At 48.9% G+C, this 19,721-nt stretch overlaps 1 protein-coding gene across 6 annotated transcripts in view; it reads right to left on the bottom strand.

The window, feature by feature from the left end:
* LOC147705753 (eukaryotic translation initiation factor 3 subunit C-like) overlaps nucleotides 1-19,721 on the bottom strand; it is a 638,241-nt gene that overhangs the window by 553,035 nt on the left and 65,485 nt on the right. For all 6 annotated transcript variants that reach the window (XM_086932195.1, XM_086932193.1, XM_086932197.1 and 3 more), the window contains one exon: nucleotides 6,752-6,817. In XM_086932195.1, coding sequence (XP_086788321.1) covers nucleotides 6,752-6,817 — 66 coding nt within the window. The remainder of the gene's footprint in view (nucleotides 1-6,751; nucleotides 6,818-19,721) is intronic.

Below are 19,721 nucleotides of genomic sequence, written 5' to 3' on the forward strand. Positions count from 1 at the left end.
CATCGCCAAAGAGGGCGCTATTCAACTTGAGGCTATTCAACCCTGTGACTGGTCAGACCATCATATTGTTACATTTCACATCAATGAAAAAGTCAAACTCAACTCTGTTCAACCCACCAGACCTAAAGTCTGGAAAAGAGACCTGAAAAGACTCAACCCATTATCCTTACCTCAGAACAGTCGCGACCTCCTACTCCCCCCCCCTACTGGCGTTACAGATGTCCAATCTCTGACTGACCACTATCTTAGTGCAGTGACCTCAATAATTAATGAGGCTGCTCCCATGCAGCTAAAAAGAGTCCCCGCTAAAATCTCTAAACTATGGTACGACGGGAGTCTCAATGAAGATAGACGAGCCATGAGACTGGCAGAGCGCACCTGGAGGACAGCTCCCTCTGCACTACACCTAAAAACCCTGAAGACAAAGAGAAACGCCTACTTCAGGAAAATAAAGCGCTCGAAAGCAAACTTTTTCAGCCTCCAGCTTGACCAAGCAAAAAACCGCCCTAGAAAACTGTTTGAGTTAATCAGAACACAAGCCAAGGAACAACCCCAACCTCTCAGTACCTTGCACGAAGCACCCTCATGTGATGACTTCGCCACTTTCTTTACCCAAAAAACTGACAACATAAAGAATGACCTCCGCGCGGACGCAAGACTCCACAGCACTCAATTGCATAACACCCACCGAACCTAAAAACAATGCAACTTGGTCAACCTTTGAAACCTACTCCGAAGAAGAAATAGGCAAACTGCTCAGCACCTTGAAACCTTCCAATCACCTCTCGGATCCCCACCCTGCCAACGCTGTCAAAGATTTCATCCCACTGCTCCTTCCCCTCTGGACTAAAATCATCAACAGCTCGCTCCAAGAAGGAACTTTCCCTGACTCCCTCAAAATTGGACAAGTCACACCGTTGCTAAAGAAACCTACTGCCGACCCATCCGACTTAAACAACTACCGTCCCATTACCAATATTCCCACTCTCGCCAAATTACTGGAAAAATGCGCTCAACTACAACTGACTAAACATATCGACCGGTTTGATCTCCTCAACCCGCATCAATCAGGTTTCCGTGCAGGACACAGCACTGAATCAGCTATGACGCACATAATTGACGACGCCCTTCAAATTCTAGATCAAGGTGATACCTGCCTCCTCATCCTGCTTGATCTCTCTTCAGCATTCGACACTGTCAAACACGAGAAGTTACGAGCTTCTGAGCACAAGAATGGGTCTTTCTGGGACTGTTCTCAAGTGGTTCACCTCCTTTTTACACAACAGGTCGCAGAAATTCAAGAGTAACAACCGGATGTCCTCTCCAATACCTGTATCGTTAGGCGTCCCACAAGGATCTTCCCTATCACCAACCCTGTTCAACCTAGTTATGGAACCTTTCACCACCTTGCTCCAAGCATCCAATGTACTCTTTCACATGTACGCAGATGACACCCAACTATATCTCAAATTACAATCCCCCAACGACATTTTACTACTGAACTCTACGATCAGAAGCACCCAAGCCTGGCTTGTTGATAATCATCTCAAACTCAATGCTCTGAAAACAGAATTCCTGCTGATCTCACCCCCGGCGAAGATCCCCATCACGCAAACCTGGCTTAAACAGTTAACTGCACTCAATGTCCAACCCATCATAGTGGACTCAGCGAAATCTTTAGGCATAACCCTCGACTCCAACCTTAACATGCAACATCATATCAGCAAGGCTACTAAGGGAGCGAACTTCCAAATCAATACACTGAGGAAGCTTAAACCCTTCCTGCCAGCCAAAGACTTCCAAACTGCAGTACAAGCTCTAGTTATCCCTCGAATTGAATACGGCAGCACCGCCCTTTGCGGTCTCCCGTTAACCAGCACTGAACCCCTAAGAGCCTCTCTAAACGCTGCAGCCAGACTCATCACTGGATCAAAAAAACACTCACACATCACCCCTGATCTGAAAACACTGGACTGGCTGCCTTTTGAAGCCAGAATACATCTGAAAATCGCCTGCATGACACACAAGGCTCTACACCTGAGCTCTCCCAGATACCTCACTCAGAAGCTGTCAATCTCTGGCGGCTCTAGAATCAGTAGAGGCACAGACAATCTTCTGCTAAAACCTCGAAGATTCCGGAAGGTAAAAACATATAAACGCTCTTTCTCAGGAATGGCACCCAGGATCTGGAACTCACTCCCCCCTGAAACCAGGCTCATCTCCTCCTTCACTCTTTTTAAGAAAGAAGTAAAAGCCATTTTTATGGCCAAATACACTTGACCGATTAGCGTGGTTTTCGGAAGACCCTACTCTGTCCTGTATTACTTTGCTCGAACTCTATGCATGTATGAACATGTATGATTATGTATTTCACCTGAATTATTGTTGCTACTACCATCTACGCACACATTTAAATCGCTGTTCGAACTTTATGACTAAGTATCTCACCTGTATTATCGATGCTACTGACTATCTATGCACACATTTAACTGTTATATTTGTATTATTGATGTGTTGTTCTACCTATGTGTAACCCCAATCTCTTGCTGGCATTCCCAGCCGTGTAAAGCGCTCTGATATCTGCAAAGATCCTGTTCGCGCTATATAAAACTTTCAAAATAAATAAATAAAGGATAGGGGGTGTAACAACCCCCCTTCCTGGTCCCACCCAGAGGAGGGACCTAGTCGTAGTACAGCCCCCTTAGCCGAATAAAGGTAGGAGCTGGTCCGATTCCAAATTAGATTATCCTGAACAACTTTACAAGAAGAAACTCTGGACTTTGACGTTCTGCTCCACAGAAGACGGAAGAAATCTCCCTTGTGGGCAAGGAGTGTCCACCCTGCACAAGCCGGCACCATCAGCGTCCAGCGGCTTCCCTTTGTCGCCTTCCCTCGAGGATCCAGACTTCAGAGCCCGACGAGACCCGGATTCCCAGACCTCTCCGACCTCTACCTACATCTGCAGCACAGCTGAGATCCGTGGGTGCGACGAGAAACGTGGAACCGGCCATCTTGAAAGAAGCAAACAAAACAGGTGATGGACAGAATGTGGATCAATGTCACATTCACCCCAGTCCAAAGATCTGGGCCCAAATCCATCGTTTTTTGCACTCCACACCACCCTGGGTTAGACAATGGCGATATGCAAATCAGCTCTGACCCTGTGCCCCATGGGAACAGTCCAGTCCGAACTACAAAAGCCATGTCCTTCCCAGAACGGAATCAAGCATCCGAGGACCGGATTCGAGGTAACACCTCTCATCAGCCCGGCTAGCTTGACTCCAGTGGTGTGGAGTGCCTGGGACCCACGTCTGAGCATCCCCAGCGCACTTATGGCGGCAATTGCAAACAAAACAGGTGAAGGACAGAATGTGGATCAATGTCACACATTCACCCCAGTCCAAAGATCTAGGCCCAAATCCATCGTTTTTTGCACTCCACACCACCCTGGGTTAGACAATGGCGATATGCAAATCAGCTCTGACCCTGTGCCCCATGGGAACAGTCCAGTCTGAACTACAAAAGCCATGTCCTTCCCAGAACAGAATCAAGCATCCGAGGACCGGACCGGTTTCGAGGTAACACCTCTCATCAGCCCGGCTAGCTTGACTCCAGTGGTGTGGAGTGCCTGGAACCCACGTCTGAGCATCCCCAGCGCACTTATGGCGGCAATTGCAAACAAAAATGGATTGATTCCGTTCTGGGAAGGACATGGCTTTTGTAGTTCGGACTGGACTGTTCCCATGGGGCACAGGGTCAGAGCTGATTTGCATATCGCCATTGTCTAACCCGGGGTGGTGTGGAGTGCAAAAAAACGATGGATTTGGGCCCAGATCTTTGGACTGGGTTGAGTGTGTGACAATGATCCACATTCGGTCCATCACCTGTTGTTTTTGCAAATTCCGCCCTAAGTGCGCTGGGGATGCCCAGACGTGGGTCCCAGGCACTCCACACCACTGGAGTCAAGCTAGCCGGGCTGATGAGAGGTGTTACCTCGAAACCGGTCCGGTCCTCGGATGCTTGATTCCGTTCTGGGAAGGACATGGCTTTTGTAGTTCGGACTGGACTGTTCCCATGGGGCACAGGGTCAGAGCTGATTTGCATATCGCCATTGTCTAACCCGGGGTGGTGTGGAGTGCAAAAAAACGATGGATTTGGGCCCAGATCTTTGGACTGGGTTGAGTGTGTGACATTGATCCACATTCGGTCCATCACCTGTTGTTTTTGCATCTTGAAAGAAGCAGCACTTCGCTCCAGCACGACTTCTGAGGTAACCTCGTCCAAGTGCTTTGGGGATTGAGAAGCCCCAACCCCGAGCAGCTCCTGCACCAAAGATCAGCCCTCCAGCATCCACGAGATCTGCGTGGGGCCCTTCTGCCTGGTTGCTGCTCGACGCGTTGTCTGGTCACTTGCCGGCTGGCTAGTGACCTCCTAGACGACGAACCTTGAAATCTTCACTGCTTGTCTGGTTGCTCCAGACTGGCCCTTGCTCCCTTCCAAAAGAGGAGGACCCCGGACCCTCCTGGTCCACTCCAGATGCAGTTTCCACTCACCGCGTGGGTTGCCTTTGCCAAGGCCTGTTGACTCCGAATCCGAAGCCGACAGAGAGCCTGCGTGGGACAGCTAGTGCCTCCATCCTGGTCGTCGAAGACACCACCTGGTCCACGTGGCTGCAGAGACATGCGTCCACCCTCACCTGATCGAGACGACGACATCTGGTTCCACTCCTGGTTCCACTCCAGTCACTGGCTAGTGACTTTGAACATTGTCCCCTCTGCTTTCAGGTTCTTCTCTTCACTGATCCACCCTTGGATTACACCGGACATCTTCCTCCTGATCGCCTGCAGCATCTTTTCTTCCAGGCTCCATAGAATTCAACGCCGGACCCCGACACGACTTGGCACCTATGCACCCGCAGCCTGTGGGTGAGGTGACACGAGCATTTCGGTGCTTAAGGGTAGCTTGACTCTCCTAGTGTCCAGTTCCACAGTCGTTTTAGTTCTACCTAGTCAGGGTTGTCCATACTCACCTTTTTCTTGAACTGTACTGTCCATAGACACTGTTACGCATCTCGCGTGTGAGTTCACACTGCACACGCGTTCCGTGGTCCTCCTATTACCTACCTAGAGTTAGTATAGCGTGGTCCCAGCGATCCTACAGCCTCAGGACAGCTCCATTCCTGTTATCGACTTTCACATTCCACTTACTTAGTATATGGTTTGTCGTGCCCCTAGGGCACCATTGTAATTTGTGCAACTTAAACGTATTTTTCCTAAGAGATTGTCATGTGCTTAGCCCTCTGATCTCATAGAGTTCAGAGGTGTATGTTAGTTAATAAAGATCTTGTTTATTTTCATAACAACCGGTGTGGTGTCCTTTCACTTGGTATTCAAGGCGTTATATGTGGTAAAACAGCTGGCTTCACATGTCAAAAGAGTTTAGCCTAAGACTGCTTTGTCCATGACGCTTGTTCTGAGTGTATTGCTGGAGGCTCCCAAGTACTGCAGGCACTGAACAGGAGTCGGAACGGACTTGGACAGGTTGATGTGCAAACCCAGCTGGTTCAACAGAACGGCCGTCCTGTTGAAATTCAAGTTTGCTTCCTGGAAGGTGGAGGCTTTGATCAACCATTCGTCCAGATACGGATAGACAAACACATTGTTCTTTCTCAGGAACGCTGCCACCACTGCCACGCATTTTGAAAAAGTCCTGGGTGCAGACTTCAGACCAAACTGTATTATGGTGTACCAATAGTGATAGGTTCCGACTAGGAAGCGCAGGAACTTCCGGTGTTTCAGTGCAATGGGCACATGGAAGTACACATACTGCAGATCTATTGCGCAAAGCCAGTCTCCTCGTTGCAGCCGAGGATAAATCTGGTGCAAGGACAGCATGCAAAAGTTCTCCCTGCGAATCCATTTGTTTGCTTGTCGCAAATCCAGAATGGGCCTGAACTCGTTTTTGTCCTTTTTGCGTACCAGAAAGATCCTGGAGTATAGTGTGTGTATATGCGTGTACGTGTGTGCGTCAGGGTACAGGGCCCCTAAGGGTGGCACAATAAGTGCTGCAGCCATTAGGGGTCTTCTCTGGTCACAATGCCCTGGGTACCATTTGCTAGGGGCTGACATGCGGCCAGAGATCACAATTGGGTTTAGGCTTTGTCCAGTTTTTAGGGAAGGAACACAGGCCCTGGGTACCTGCTTGGCAGGGACCCGGGGCACACCAAGAAAAAGTGCATCAGGGATCAGGCAAAAAGTCCGGGGGTACTACAACAGTAACTCACTTTCTCACACTATACAATTCAATAGGACCTGTCACTCAGGGGACTCAAGCCCTGCTAAAAAAGGGATCCAGCATGGATTAATTCTTGGGCAACGATACACTTACTTTATTCCAAAAACATCTAATAAGCAATTTAGAATTTAGAACTTAATAAGTTTTAAAAACTGATTTAATTGAAACAGGGTTTTATTTGATCCCAACAAGACACATGCAACCACAGGTGCTTCCAAAGCCAGCATTTCCCCTCTTCATTTTCACCCTCAATCGCCCCATCGGAGTTTGTTGTGGATGGGGTTGTGGGGCTCTGTACGTTTCCTCTGCTTAAGGGGTAGTCTCAGCTGGTATGGTGTGAGGTTGCGGGCGTTTTTGCACTTCGCATTAGATCACATTTTAGGCTGCATATAAAGAAGCTTCAGACAAGGGCTCCTTACACAGAGCAGAAACAGCTCTTCATACACACAGCTCTCACCTCTTGTCCTTGGCACTGCGCACAACCCGTTTGGTATCCTCCTCATCATCACTGAGCAGGACAGGCCTGGGGACAAACATGCAAGAGGTTAGGAGTTAAAGAGAAACGAAGGAAGAAACAAAGTGGTTAAAATGACTGGGGAGAAAAACAGAAAGGGATTAACATATTGGCCAACACTTCATCTTTGATTTAGAAGGAGCAGTGTTCATAAAATAGATTCTGCAATTTACATGTAAACGCTGGAATATCTAATGTCAATGTGTGGCATACAATTCAATTTCACGGCAAGGTTAGCGATTGCTCCTATACGTCACAATACTGCACCTAGAGCAAGACAAGGGTGCCAACTGGCATTTGCGTAAGTGGTTCAACTTTATTAACACAGCAAGAGAATAGTATAGAACAACTGGTTTATGGCACTTTCATAAAGGCCAAAACAAAATGGAGAGCCTTGCCAGTACACAAATGAGAAACTAGACTCAAATAATAAAAGCTTAACTGTTCACTTTTTACCTTAGTGTTACAGCAATAACCTTACGCCAAGCAAAAAGACAGAGGACATTCCAGGACTGGGAGTGTGAGGTTGAGCAAATGGAAAACAAAACTGAAATAGATCTCTCAATTGTCATGGAGGATATTTGCCGATGGAAATGCTCAACAGTAGACATTAATTATGCAAAATAACAAGTTGACCACCAAACAATGGTAAGTTCTTTACTTTGCCATTAAAACTGAGCCTAGCAGGCCAATACACACCAGACAAAAGGATGGGCTTGCACAAGAACAGAGGAATGAGCAGTTTAAAATATCAGATTTATACATTGGTCTTACTAGTACAGCACTCTGCAGTTTAATTTAACATCCTGGGTGAAATGCCTTTCTTCTCAATCTCCCTAGTCACAAATGACCAATGGATTTGTAATGCAGTGCAAGATTGAAATTTCTTTGTTACTGGTTCTAGTTTGTTAGAACTTGAATGCTATGTGAGCACAGTACTATGTTCTTTTTACTAAACATTACTTAATCTCTCATTTGATGCAACCAGGTACTAAGTGTTTGGTGGTGGTATGTACAGAAAAGAGCTAGCTTGCCCTAATTCATTTGCACAGCACGCAACTGTCACAGTTATGGTAGTGTAGCAGTATTTACATATAAACGTGGATGCTGGATGGAGAGATTTGTTGTTGCCCCTGTTACTTACCGGTAATCTTCATTACTCCGAGTATAGTCTTCCTTAGCTTATCTTAATAGGAATTTATAGAGCGCACGGTCACCCAGAGGTTTCATGGCGCTGATCAGGCAGGTGTCACATCGAAGAGAGGTTACGCAAGAGCTTGCTCATACAGCCAGGTCTTAAGCAGTCTTCTGAACCCCAGGAGGTTGTTGCACAGCCGGATAGCTAGTGGCAAAGAGTTCCAGAATTTTGGGGCGAGGTAAGAGAACCTGCGCTGAGGTTCCGTGACGATTTGAACCCGTGTTTTCAATATTGTCGGAAATACATAATATTGGTATCAGCGAACCGCAAATGATCCATTTAGCATATCCTAGTGTTTTCGCTATGCTACGAGCAAGAGCACTCCTGTTATGAACACATTTCTGATCTACCCACGGCATCCATCTTAGATCATGGCCGCCATTTTGTGTTTCTTGCCCTCACATACGCAATAACCTCTGATCACTTCATTTCGATTAAGGACACGTAGCCTTAGCCGGAGATTCACCTCTCTCATGACACGTGCACCTTAAACCAGATCACGCTGTAGCTACATGACTCGACAAAGGCTGCCTCCTCTGCCCGAGGCCAGCCCAACTGAACTGGTTCTCGTGTCCATTGTCCTGATCACGATTAGGTGGCCGAAGCCGGTAGCCTTGCCCATTTACGACCCACAAACATCTCTTATCCCGCTTTTCTATCTTCCACACCTGGCTCCGTTCCTTTCTTTCTGAATCTTTATTAGGGGGAGGTAACGAAATTTACGATGAGGCGGTCCGGCTCTTGAATGCAATATTGACAAGGGATTGTGATGAACTAGTGGGAACCCCTCTCCGTAGATGTTTTGTATCAGATTTTATCAACGGTTCCTGTGTACGCCAAATATTTATTGTTTGTGACACAAAGGTTTTGGGAATGTACCAACATGTGAAGAATTCGCCTGAAGGCCAAAATTCAGTATATAAGGAGCAACCCTCTTTGTACAATTTGAACAGGCTCCTAGTTACTGCCCATGCGTAGTTTCTGTGACTTCTGTGTCCCTGCAGTAATAAACCTTTGGTCTTTGACGCCACCATCGAGAAGCCCGTGTTTCTGTTCATTTGCGCACCAAGGCAGGTGGAACTCCGGGGTCTTTGGGTGTTGTTCCCTGACACCTCTGGACGGAACCAAAAAGTCCAGAACTCCAGCGCCCTCCCAGGCGTTTGAGCTAGAAGGTGTGAGTAGACAAGAGCTGAAGATGGGCGCACTGACAGTAAGTTGCGGAGAGGAGCGTGCCTTACTATCTGGCAGCTGATAAATTTAGAGCTCCTGCAGTATAGGGCTTTACGATTATACACCCTGACTTAAAGGCAGCGCATTGGGCAATAGGCAGCCAATTAAGTTTGTCCAACAAAGGTCTAGCAGATAGCCATCTAGGTTGCTTGTGAATTAAGAACAATTGTTACTTACCTGTAAACAGGCGGTTCTCCAGTATTGGTCTTTCATAGATTCACATGCTTGAATACTCTGCGTCGTCGAAGTGGGAGTCCCACGGTAAATTAAATAGCAATAACATACTAATAACATATGTAGGTGAATACATAACACAAAATATATACTAGAAAAACATAGCAAATACTCAAAAAACAATTCCTACATAGGAATACATGGTAGAGAGAGAAAACACTAGGAACATATTCCTGTCATTATGTTAGTCCACACTATGGCCAATCAGGCGCCAGCACCCTTCCAGAACTTTCTCCTCAGAGCTCAGTCCCTCAGATTTTCATAGCACAAGAGTGACAAAAGTCGATGAGGAGAAGCTTGCCTCTGAGGGGAGGTGGGTGGGTCGCATGTGAATCTATGAAAGACACCAATACTGGAGAACCACCTGTTAACAGGTAAGTAGCAATTGTTCTTCTCCAGTTTTAGGGTATCTTTCATAGATGCACATGCTTGAATACAATAGAGAGCAGTAACAGCCGAAGAGGCTCAAATTGCCATGCAACAGCATGAGGAAAGTCAATGAGACAATATTAGTCATGCAAGAACTGATAGCAATCATATAAAACCATAATGGAGGAGGGAAGACAGAGGCTCACCTTAGTTAAAAAGATGACGCAGTACTGCCTGTCTGTAGGAGGGTGGACACCGGACTATGGTTACCCCAGATTTCTTGCCTTGTGTTTAGCTGGTTTTCAAATTAGTTGGGCTGGTTCCCTGCTAATCAGGGCCCCAGGCTATCTGCTCTCTCTGTAAAATGGACTCCATGCACCCTATGTGCATAACCAATCTGGTACTGGACACCTTATCAGCCCCTGTACAGTGCACTATAGGTGCCCAGGGGATAGGTGCATCCAAGGCCTACCAGGGGCTGCAGCATATCTTTTGCCACCCCTGGCTGGACCTTAAATTGACACAACTGGCTGATCACTCAGCTGGGGCAAGGTGGTGTAATCACCCCTTGCTTAGATATAGTATACCTATATCTAAACCTATATCTGGACACATATATACCTATAAGTCACTCCTACGGCAGGCCTTAACAATCCTGTAGGCAGAGTGCTTGGTTTTACGTGAGATGGTGCTCTAGCATGAGCTGAGCCTGTCTGCAGCTGTCGGGAACAACTCCCTTAGCTGTTCCGGGATAATGCCATACCATATACTCTTAAGTGCATTATAATCCATCGCGGTTATGTGCTAACTTTGGTTTGGCTTTATCAAAACATGTCGTGTAAGGTGTCATACGATTTGGAATACTATCCCCTCGCCAGTCCTGGCGACGGGGATAGCATTCCACCCTTCTAGAGGGAGAAGACATGTTACTTTACTAAAACGCGGTTAATCCTAACCAGAGCCTCAGCATCACAAAATGGATGCTGCTGCCACAGACACAAGTCTGACCTCCTGCTGCTGACCGAAACTTGGCAGAAGAGGCCTGGACAAAGGGTTTCCAGTCGCAGGGAGGTGCTACACCTCCCTAGACAGGAGATAGTGTATTGGGGCAGGGAGGGCTGAAAGAAACTAGACACTGCCTGGGGCGCACAAGGCTTCCCCTTGCATAATCCGGTCAAACCGCTTATGGGGCACTCCAGCCCCAGTCCCAGCGCGACCCTGGACAAAGGGAAAGGGGTGTAACCACCCCCTTCCTGGGTCCCACCCATAGGAGGGACCTAGCAGGTAATCAAGCCCACTAGATTGGTATAAGAGTGGGAGCAGTGCCAACGCACATAAGATTATCCTGACTGAAACTTATGAAACGAAACTCTGGACCCTGGACACAGTCTCCCACCGCACCCTAATACGCAGACTCTACGATGCAGGAATCCAGGACAAGGCCCTCGACTGGATCTGCTCCTTCCTCTCCGGCAGGACGCAGCGGGTCAGACTCCCCCCTTTCCTCTCGGACCCCACACCGATCACCTGCAGAGTCCCCCAGGGCTCCTCCCTCAGCCCGACGCTCTTCAACGTCTACATGGCTCCACTTGCCCCCATCGTCAGAACCTACGGACTCAACATCGTGTCATATGCAGACGACACCCAGCTCATCCTCTCCCTATCCAACGAGCCCAACACCGCCAGACGCAACTTTCGAGAAGGCATGGAAGCCGTCGCCAAATGGATAAAAAACAGCTGCCTTCAACTAAACACCAACAAAACAGAAGTACTCATCATGGGCCCAAACCCCGACGCCTGGAGCGACACCTGGTGGCCCACCGCCCTCGGAAACCCGCCAACCCCCACAGACCACGCACGCAACCTGGGAATCATCCTGGACTCTGAGCTCAAAATGGACCGACAGATCAACTCTGTCTGAGCTTCCTGCTTCCACACCCTCCGCCTCCTTCGTAAGACCTTCAAATGGATCCCCCTCAAACACCGAAAGACAGTCACTCACGCCCTGGTCACCAGCAGACTCGACTACGGCAACGCACTCTACGCCGGAAAAAACAAAAACCTCATCCGCAAGCTACAGAACATCCAGAACGCCGCCGCAAGACTGGTCCTCAACCTGCCAAAACACTGCCACATCTCCCAGCACCTGCGCACACTCCACTGGCCCCCCGTCGAGGCGAGAATCACCTTTAAGATGCTCACCCACGCACACAAGGCCCTCCACGGCACCGGACCAGCATACCCGAACAGCCGACTCAAATTCCACGCACCCCAAAGGACCCTACGATCAGCCCAGCTTTCCTACGCCGTGGTCCCCCGCACCAGAAAGACCAGATCAGGAGGCCGCTCCTTCTCCTTCCTCGCGGCCAAAGCATGGAACGCCCTTCCGCTCCACCTCAGACAGACAACATCGCTCCTCATTGTAGGAAGGTACCTCCTGACTATGGTTGCCCCCAACTTTTTTGCCCTGTGTTTTAGCTGGTTTTTGACATAGTCGACCTGGGGCCCTGCCAATCAGGACCCCAGGCCTACTGCTCTCTCTGTAAAATGGATTCCATGTACCCTAGGTACATTTCCAATTGGTACTGGGCCACCCTATCAGACCCTGTAACTCAGGGCATGGGTGTACCCAGGGCTGCCAGGGGCTGCAGCATGTATTATGCCACCCCTGGCTGGCCTCCTAAATTTGACACAACTGGCTGCATGACAGCTGGGGCAAAGTCGTGTAATCACCCTTTGCTGTAGGTATAGTATACCTATACCTAACCCTAAAATGGACACACAGATTCCTATCAGTCACTCCTATGGCAGGCCTTGACAATCCTGGAGGCAGAGTGCTTGGAATCGTGTGAGATGGTGCTCTGGCATGAGCTGAGCCTGTCTGCAGCTTGCGGAACCAAGTCCTAATAGCTGTTCCATGATATCGCAAACCATATACTCTTAAGTGCATTATAATCCTCGCGGTTAAATGCTAACTTTGGTATGGCTTTATCAAAACATGTCGAGTAAGGTGTCATACGAATTGGAATACTAACCCCTCGCCAATTCTGGCGACGGGGTTAGCATTCCACCCTTCTAGAGGGACACGACATGTATGTAACTGTGAACCCCGGTTAAAGTTAAACGAAGCCTCAGCTCCACAAAATGGATGCTGCCACCACAGACACGAGTCTGACCCCCTGCAGCTGGGAGTCCTTCCAGCGAGGGGAGCCTGGACAAAGGGTTTCCTGTCAGGGGCGGTGCTAGCACCGTCCCAGACATGGTTTTGTGTATCCTGGGTAGGCAGGGCTTTACAGGAAGTTGACTGCTGAGTGGCACCCCGGTGCTCACTACGCATAGGCCGGTCAGAACCAGTTCCAGGGGCACACCAGCCCCTGGCCTGGGGAAGTCCGGCATGGCAGAGGGGTGTAACCACCCCCCTCCTAGTCCCACCCATAGGCAGGACCTAGTCACCGGGTCAGCCCCCTTTTTTAGTGTAGAGATAGGAGCGGGCCCCCTGTTCAAATGAGATCATCTTTGGAATCAAGACACGACTTTCTACGAAAGGACATCAAGATTTCTTCCTCAAGATTCTCCCTTGTGGCTAAGGAGTAGTCACCCTGCATCAAGCGGGCACCATCCTAAGAACACTGCGGTCTGCTGCAAGTCCTTCTTCACGAATCCGACGACCCAGCTCGACGAGACCTGGCTTCCCTGGCACCTCTGACCTCTACTCACCTCTACAGCAAAGCTGAGAACTGTGAGTGCGACGAGACCTCGAGGGACCGACGATCGCCAAGACTGCACGACTTCTTTGCAACAAGCCCACCGTTTGCTCCACTGGTGAGTGCTTTGGGGTACGAGAAGCCCCAACCCTGAGCAGCTCCAGCACCGAAGATCAGCCCTCTAGCATCTCCACGATCTGCGTGGGGCCCTTCTGCTTTTGCGTGCTCACCGCGCTGTGTGGCTACTAGCCGGCTGGCTTGTGGCCTTCTACACGACGCCCGACGACATCACTGCTGCTGGTCTGGTTGCTCCAGACTGGCCCTTGCTTCCTTCTTCAAGAGAGGCACCCCGGACCCTCCTGGTCCACTCCAGACGCCATTTTGAGTCCACCGCGTGGGCTTGAATTTGCCAAGGCTTTGTTGCCCAATCCTGGGTCCAGCGACGCCGACAGCTTCAATCTTCGTGGGACAGCTCGCTCCTCCATCCTGGTCGCCGACAACGCCTCCTGGTCCGTGAGATCTGCGAGCACAGCGTCACCCACTCAACTAGCCGAGGTGACTACCATCCGGTGCCCTCCTGGTGCCACCTGACTACTGGCTAGTAGTCTCGAACTTGGTCCCCTCTGCTTTCAGGTGTCATCTTCTTTCGATCCAGGCTTGGATCCATCGAACTTTCTCCACTGGTCGCCTGCCAGCAACTTCTTTCTTCCAGGCTCCTGGTCCGTCTACGAGGATTCCCGACGTCTTTTGAGACCTATGCAGCTGCAGCCCCTGGGCTAGGTAACTTCGGCATTCCGGTGCCCCAGCATAGCCTCACTATCCAAGGGTCAGAATCCACTTTCGTTTTCCTCCTACCAGGTCGGGTTCGCCCGAGAACACTAACTTTGTCATTACTAGCTACCATAGACTTTGTCCCGCATCACGCGTGAGAGTGCACACTCTGCACCCGAGTCCCCTAGGCCTCCTATAAGTAATCTGAAGGTTCTATAGTCAAGTCCTAGCGATTCCTAAGCCTATTAGTACTGTACTTACCTGCTAGTAATTTCGCATTCCACTTTCAGAGTATATGGTTTTCCGTGCCCCTCGGGCATTTGTATATACTGTGCTAACTTAAGTATTTTCGTAAGAGTTTTGTGTTGTGCTTAGTACCCTGTCCTCATAAAGAGTACAGGGCTGTTGTGATTCTTAATAAATATCTTGTTTATTTTCATAACACTTGTGTGGTGTCCTTTCACTTGGTGTTCAAGGGGTATATGTGTGGTATAACAGCTGGCTTAACACGCCCTCTCGAGTCTTTAGCCTTAGACTGCTCGTATCCACGCTACTAGGATAGCTGGTCTATAAGGTTGACTTACAACCAATCATCAATAAGGGTTGCTGGACTGATACATAGTGTTCACTAGAATAGTGAGCACTGCATATCAGGCCACCTTCTCACACCCATCTTCGCAAGAAACCTCAAAACCTGGCTCTTCGACATACCCCCCTCCTTGATGGAATGGAACCTGCACCCCCCCCACCCCTAGCGCCTTGAGACCCTTACGGGTGAGTAGTCGCGCTTTAACAAACTCCTGATTGATTGATTGATTGATTGACCCTTCGACATCCTACTCGACGTAGAAGACTGAAGAATCTCCCTTGAGGGCAAGGAGTGACCACCCTGTGCAAATAGGCACCATCCAGCACCTCGACGTTTGCTTTGTTGCAGTTCCCGCCGGAACTCGAGCGACAGAGATGGACAAGACCCAGCGTGCCGGCCTTCTAACAGCCCGATCCACAGTCCCTGCAGAGCTGAGACCCGTGGAGGCGACCTGAAGCGTGGGGCCGGCCATCTTGGAAAGACCACGAGGCGCTGACCGTGCAGCTTCCGAGGCTCCCTCGAAGCTGTGCATTGGGGTTTGAAAAGCCCTAGCCCTGAGCCACTCTTGCACCGAAGCTCACCCCTCTACACTCACAGAGTGCTGCGTGGGGCCCTTCTGCATCTTTTGGCTCAACGCGTTGGTCCGGTCGCTTGCCAGCAGCCTCAGTACCGACGAACCTTTGAATTTGACTTGTGAGTCTGGTTGCTCCAGACTTGCCCTCGCTCCCCTGAAAAGGAGCACCCGCTCTGACCCTCCTGGTCCGAGTAAGAAGCAACCTTCGAATCCTGCGTGGGTTGCGCTTGCCGAGGGTTGTTTGCTCCAATCCGGAAGGCGACACCGCCGACAGCGAGAGCCTGCGTGGGACAGCTCGTGATCCACTCCTGGACATCCTTGGTGCCCCAGAATCCACGTTGCAGCGGAGACAAGCTTCACGACATCGACCTGATTGCACCAGACATTGCCTGGTTCCTTCCTGGTTCCACCCTGGTCACGGCTGAGTGACCCAGACTCTGTCCCCTCTGCTTTCAGGTCCTCTACAGCTTCGATCCACCCTTGGATGGCACCGGACACTTCTCTTCGACGCCTGCAGCCTCTTCATCTTCAGCCACCATCAACCTGCGTGACGAAACCCGACACTACTTTGCACCCGTGCACCCGCTTCCTGTGGGTGAGGTAACTCAGCAACGCCGGTGCTCCTGCACTGGTACACACCTCTAGTGTCTAGGTCTAAAGTGTTTCCTTCTAGGTTAGTCGGAAGACTCCTTTAACAGTAACTTTGTAACTTTTACGCACCATTGACTTTGCATTGGTGCATGTGTGTGCGCTGCAACCGAATCCCGCGGGCTTTTCCCGACTTCAGCATTGCTAGTCCCGACTGCTCCTAGCGATTCCCCAGGCCCTAGGCCTGACCACTGTTCGATTAGTGATACTTATACCACTTTAATATATGGTTTGCGTAGCCCCCTGGCCTCATCCATAATTGTGCAACTTTTATATGTTTAACTGTGCTTTTGTTTAAACGCTTGTGCCTCTGCACTCAAAGAGTACAGGGGATTATTCTAGTAATAAATACATATATTGTTATAATATATAACTTGTGTGGATTCCTTTCATTTGATATTACAGGATTGTGATTGGTAAAACAGCTTGCTCAACACGACCTCTTGAGTTAAGCCTTTAAGGCTGCTTAGTCCATGCTACCCTTAGGATAGCTTGTCTACAAGGTTGACTTACAACCAGACACCATAAGGGATTGTTTGGACCGATACAAGGTGCCCCCAGAATTGGAGACATCATATCAGGCCAACTTCTCACACTGTCCCACTGCTGTACCCGCCTCGTTGATGGCATCCAGGCAGTAGTGTTTCGTGAACGTGTGCCTGTTGAACCACGTGGCTGCTCGGCAGATCCGATGAAGCGGCACACCAGCAAACAGGGCGGCAGAGGAAAACATCGCCCTAGTGGAATGAGCCCTCACTGAACATTGTAGAGGCTTGCCGGCTTGCTGATGGCAGAAGACAATGGCTTAAGAAATCCAACATGCAATAGTTGGTTTGGTAACAGGGCGCCCTTTACGCATGCGTCCATAGGCAATGAACAGTTGATCGGACCTGCGAAAGGGGGCTGTTTTGTTGATGTAAAATTTAAGGCACCTTTTGATGTCCAAAGAGTGCAGTCGTTGCTCTGCCGGAGATTGAGGATCAGCAAAGAAGGTCTTTAAGAAAACAGGTTCATTTAGATGGAAATCCGTAGGCACCTTTAGCAAAAAGTTTGGGTTGGTGCGAAGCACCACACAGTCAGATTTGAATTGGAGAAAAGGAGGTTTAATAGTGAAAGCGTGAAGATCACTCACACGACGAGATGTCAGAGCAAGGAGAAGGGCTACCTTCCAGGTCAGAAACTAAGTCCACCCTATGGACAGGCTCGAATGGCGCCTTCATTAGTTGAGCAAAGACGACATTGAGATGCCAAGTGGGAGGAGGATGCCGCTCACTGTGACGGGCTTTGAAGTGCCCCTCCCGCGTCTGGCTCCCCGCTGGAGACCCTCCCGGTGACTGGGCGAGGCCCCGCCCTCTCCCCTGGAGCAGAGGGTCGAAAACAGAAAATGTAAAAAAATAATTTCTTGAAAAAAAACGCATCTTGTGCAGTTAATTCTGTCATTTTTCGTCTTTCAAAAATTCCCAATGTATGCAAGTAGGAGTTCAGGTTTTAACAAAAAGTAACCCCTAAACCAGAGCTTTACCACTACATTGTGGACATTCATTTCGTGTAACTGTCAAGCTGTAGGAAAAGGGAATTACTTAAACCCACAATCAAGAGTGTTTCTATGGAGGAATGCTTACATTAGTATACATACATAGCTTCATGTTGTTAAATAACTAAAAAAACTAAGATATCTGTGTTTGTAGTAGGAAAAATGGCCAAATAAAATGCCACAAAATTGCCGCAAAATTTCCATTTTTTGTGCCGCTAAATTTGCTAATCCATGCCGCTATATCCTGGGGGGTCTGACTATAGCGTTCTTAACCCCTTCGCTGCTGATGACGAGCTCACACGGTGGTCGTGTGCTGATCACGAGCTGAGCTCGTCATGTAACGCGGTATTTTTAAAAATGACGCACAGCGGAAAAATACCCGCCGCAGCGATGCGGTTAAAGGCAGAAGGGAACCTGCCCTGCCTGAGTGACTCCTTGAGAAAGGGTAACACGCTATGTGGAAGGGCAGAGAGAACGTCCCTCATAATATGGGGGGCAGCAATCGTTAGGGGAGAAGGATTTGACACAAGTAAGTAGATCTGAGAAGGTCAGAGGTCAAATGATGGAAAAATTAGCCAAAGTGGATACATTAATTATCGGGTTATCCAAGAGTTCCCTATGCGATATGGTGGGAATGCTGGCTTTGATAGTAGAGATCTTGCCCAGGAAGAAATTGTTCAGAGAATCACAAGGGTCTTGAGTGGGTGTCTGTTCGGGAAGGATCTTCTCGGAGTTGCATAGGTCGTTGACTATTGAGAAGATTTCCTTCGACTTATTCGGGGCGCCTAGTATTCTGTGTGAAAAGTAGGCTGCTTTAGCTTCCAAAATGGCAATTTTATATTCTTTGCGGGCTAATGAGAACTGGTGTTTGTCTTCAGGGGAATATCATGATCTCCATTTCCATTCTTTGTGGCGGAGCTCAAGTTTGTTTTTTTAGCTCAGCTGAGAACCATTTTTGGGAGTCATAATGGCGGGCACGGATAAACTTAGTGAGTGGTGCATGGGTATTGCAGGCCGACAACCATGTAGAAATATTCGCTTCCATAGAGTTAACATCTGAATTGTGGGTGGGAACTGAGCTGGCCAGTGTTTCAACAAAAGCTTGTTTATCTAATCCCATTTTCTTGTCACTCCACTCTCAGATGTGAAGATCTAGGTCTTATTAAGCATTAAATTGTATTAAATGATGGTCTGACCATATGCATGGAGAGGTGGTCAGTTCGGTCAGCGTGAGTTTAGTGGACCATATTTGGTCCAGTGTGTGGCCTTTAATGAGGGTGGTAGAGTAGATATGTTGGACAAAATTCAGGTTCGGAAGTAGGTCCAGTAATTCTGCAGCATGAGGCCCGCCTAAGGAGTCATTGAACCAGTAGTTCAGGTCACCTATGAGGATATTGGTAAAATTCATGGCAAGATTGGCCAGCTGTTCCCATAGGAAAATTAGGCATGGACTGGGGGGGGGGGGGGGGGGGGGGGGGCGATAAAGCAAGACAAAAATAAGAGCTCCAGAGCTGAAATCAAGTTTGATGACTATATTCTCCACTGCAGGCAGAACCAGCGGAGATACAGAAGTAAATTTGTGTTTTTTTTATAGCGGCAACTCCACCACCAGGCCTACCTGAGGATCAGACTATAGTAGTCCTGTGGTAGGGCGGCCAAAACATCAGGGATAGAGTCCTGTGACAACCAGGTTTCAGTGAGTAAAAGTACATCTGGTTTATCTGCTGAAAGCAATCAGAAAATATTGAGCTGATGTTTAACTAAGGAACGTGTGTTATGGTACAGGATGCGAAGGGCGGAGTGTTTAACAATGGTTAGGTCAAGAGTGGGGGAATGGTGAGGAGTGCAGGTAGGGGTAGGGTAAGGGCTATGTATTTGAAAAATACCATTAGTCCTTATGCGGTTACAGGCGGCTGCATCAAGGGATAAGCACTGTTTAGCAAAAGATCTAAGTTCCTCAGAGGAATATTTTAAAAAATGGCTGTGGTGCCTGGTCCCTAGGCCCTTCAGGGTGAAGACGGGCTTGCCTTTGGTGGTCCGCCGGCGCGTCCGTTGCGCTCCT

The sequence above is a fragment of the Lissotriton vulgaris genome, chromosome 7 (genome assembly GCF_964263255.1).
Source record: "Lissotriton vulgaris chromosome 7, aLisVul1.2, whole genome shotgun sequence".
NCBI classification, from domain to species: domain Eukaryota; kingdom Metazoa; phylum Chordata; class Amphibia; order Caudata; family Salamandridae; genus Lissotriton; species Lissotriton vulgaris.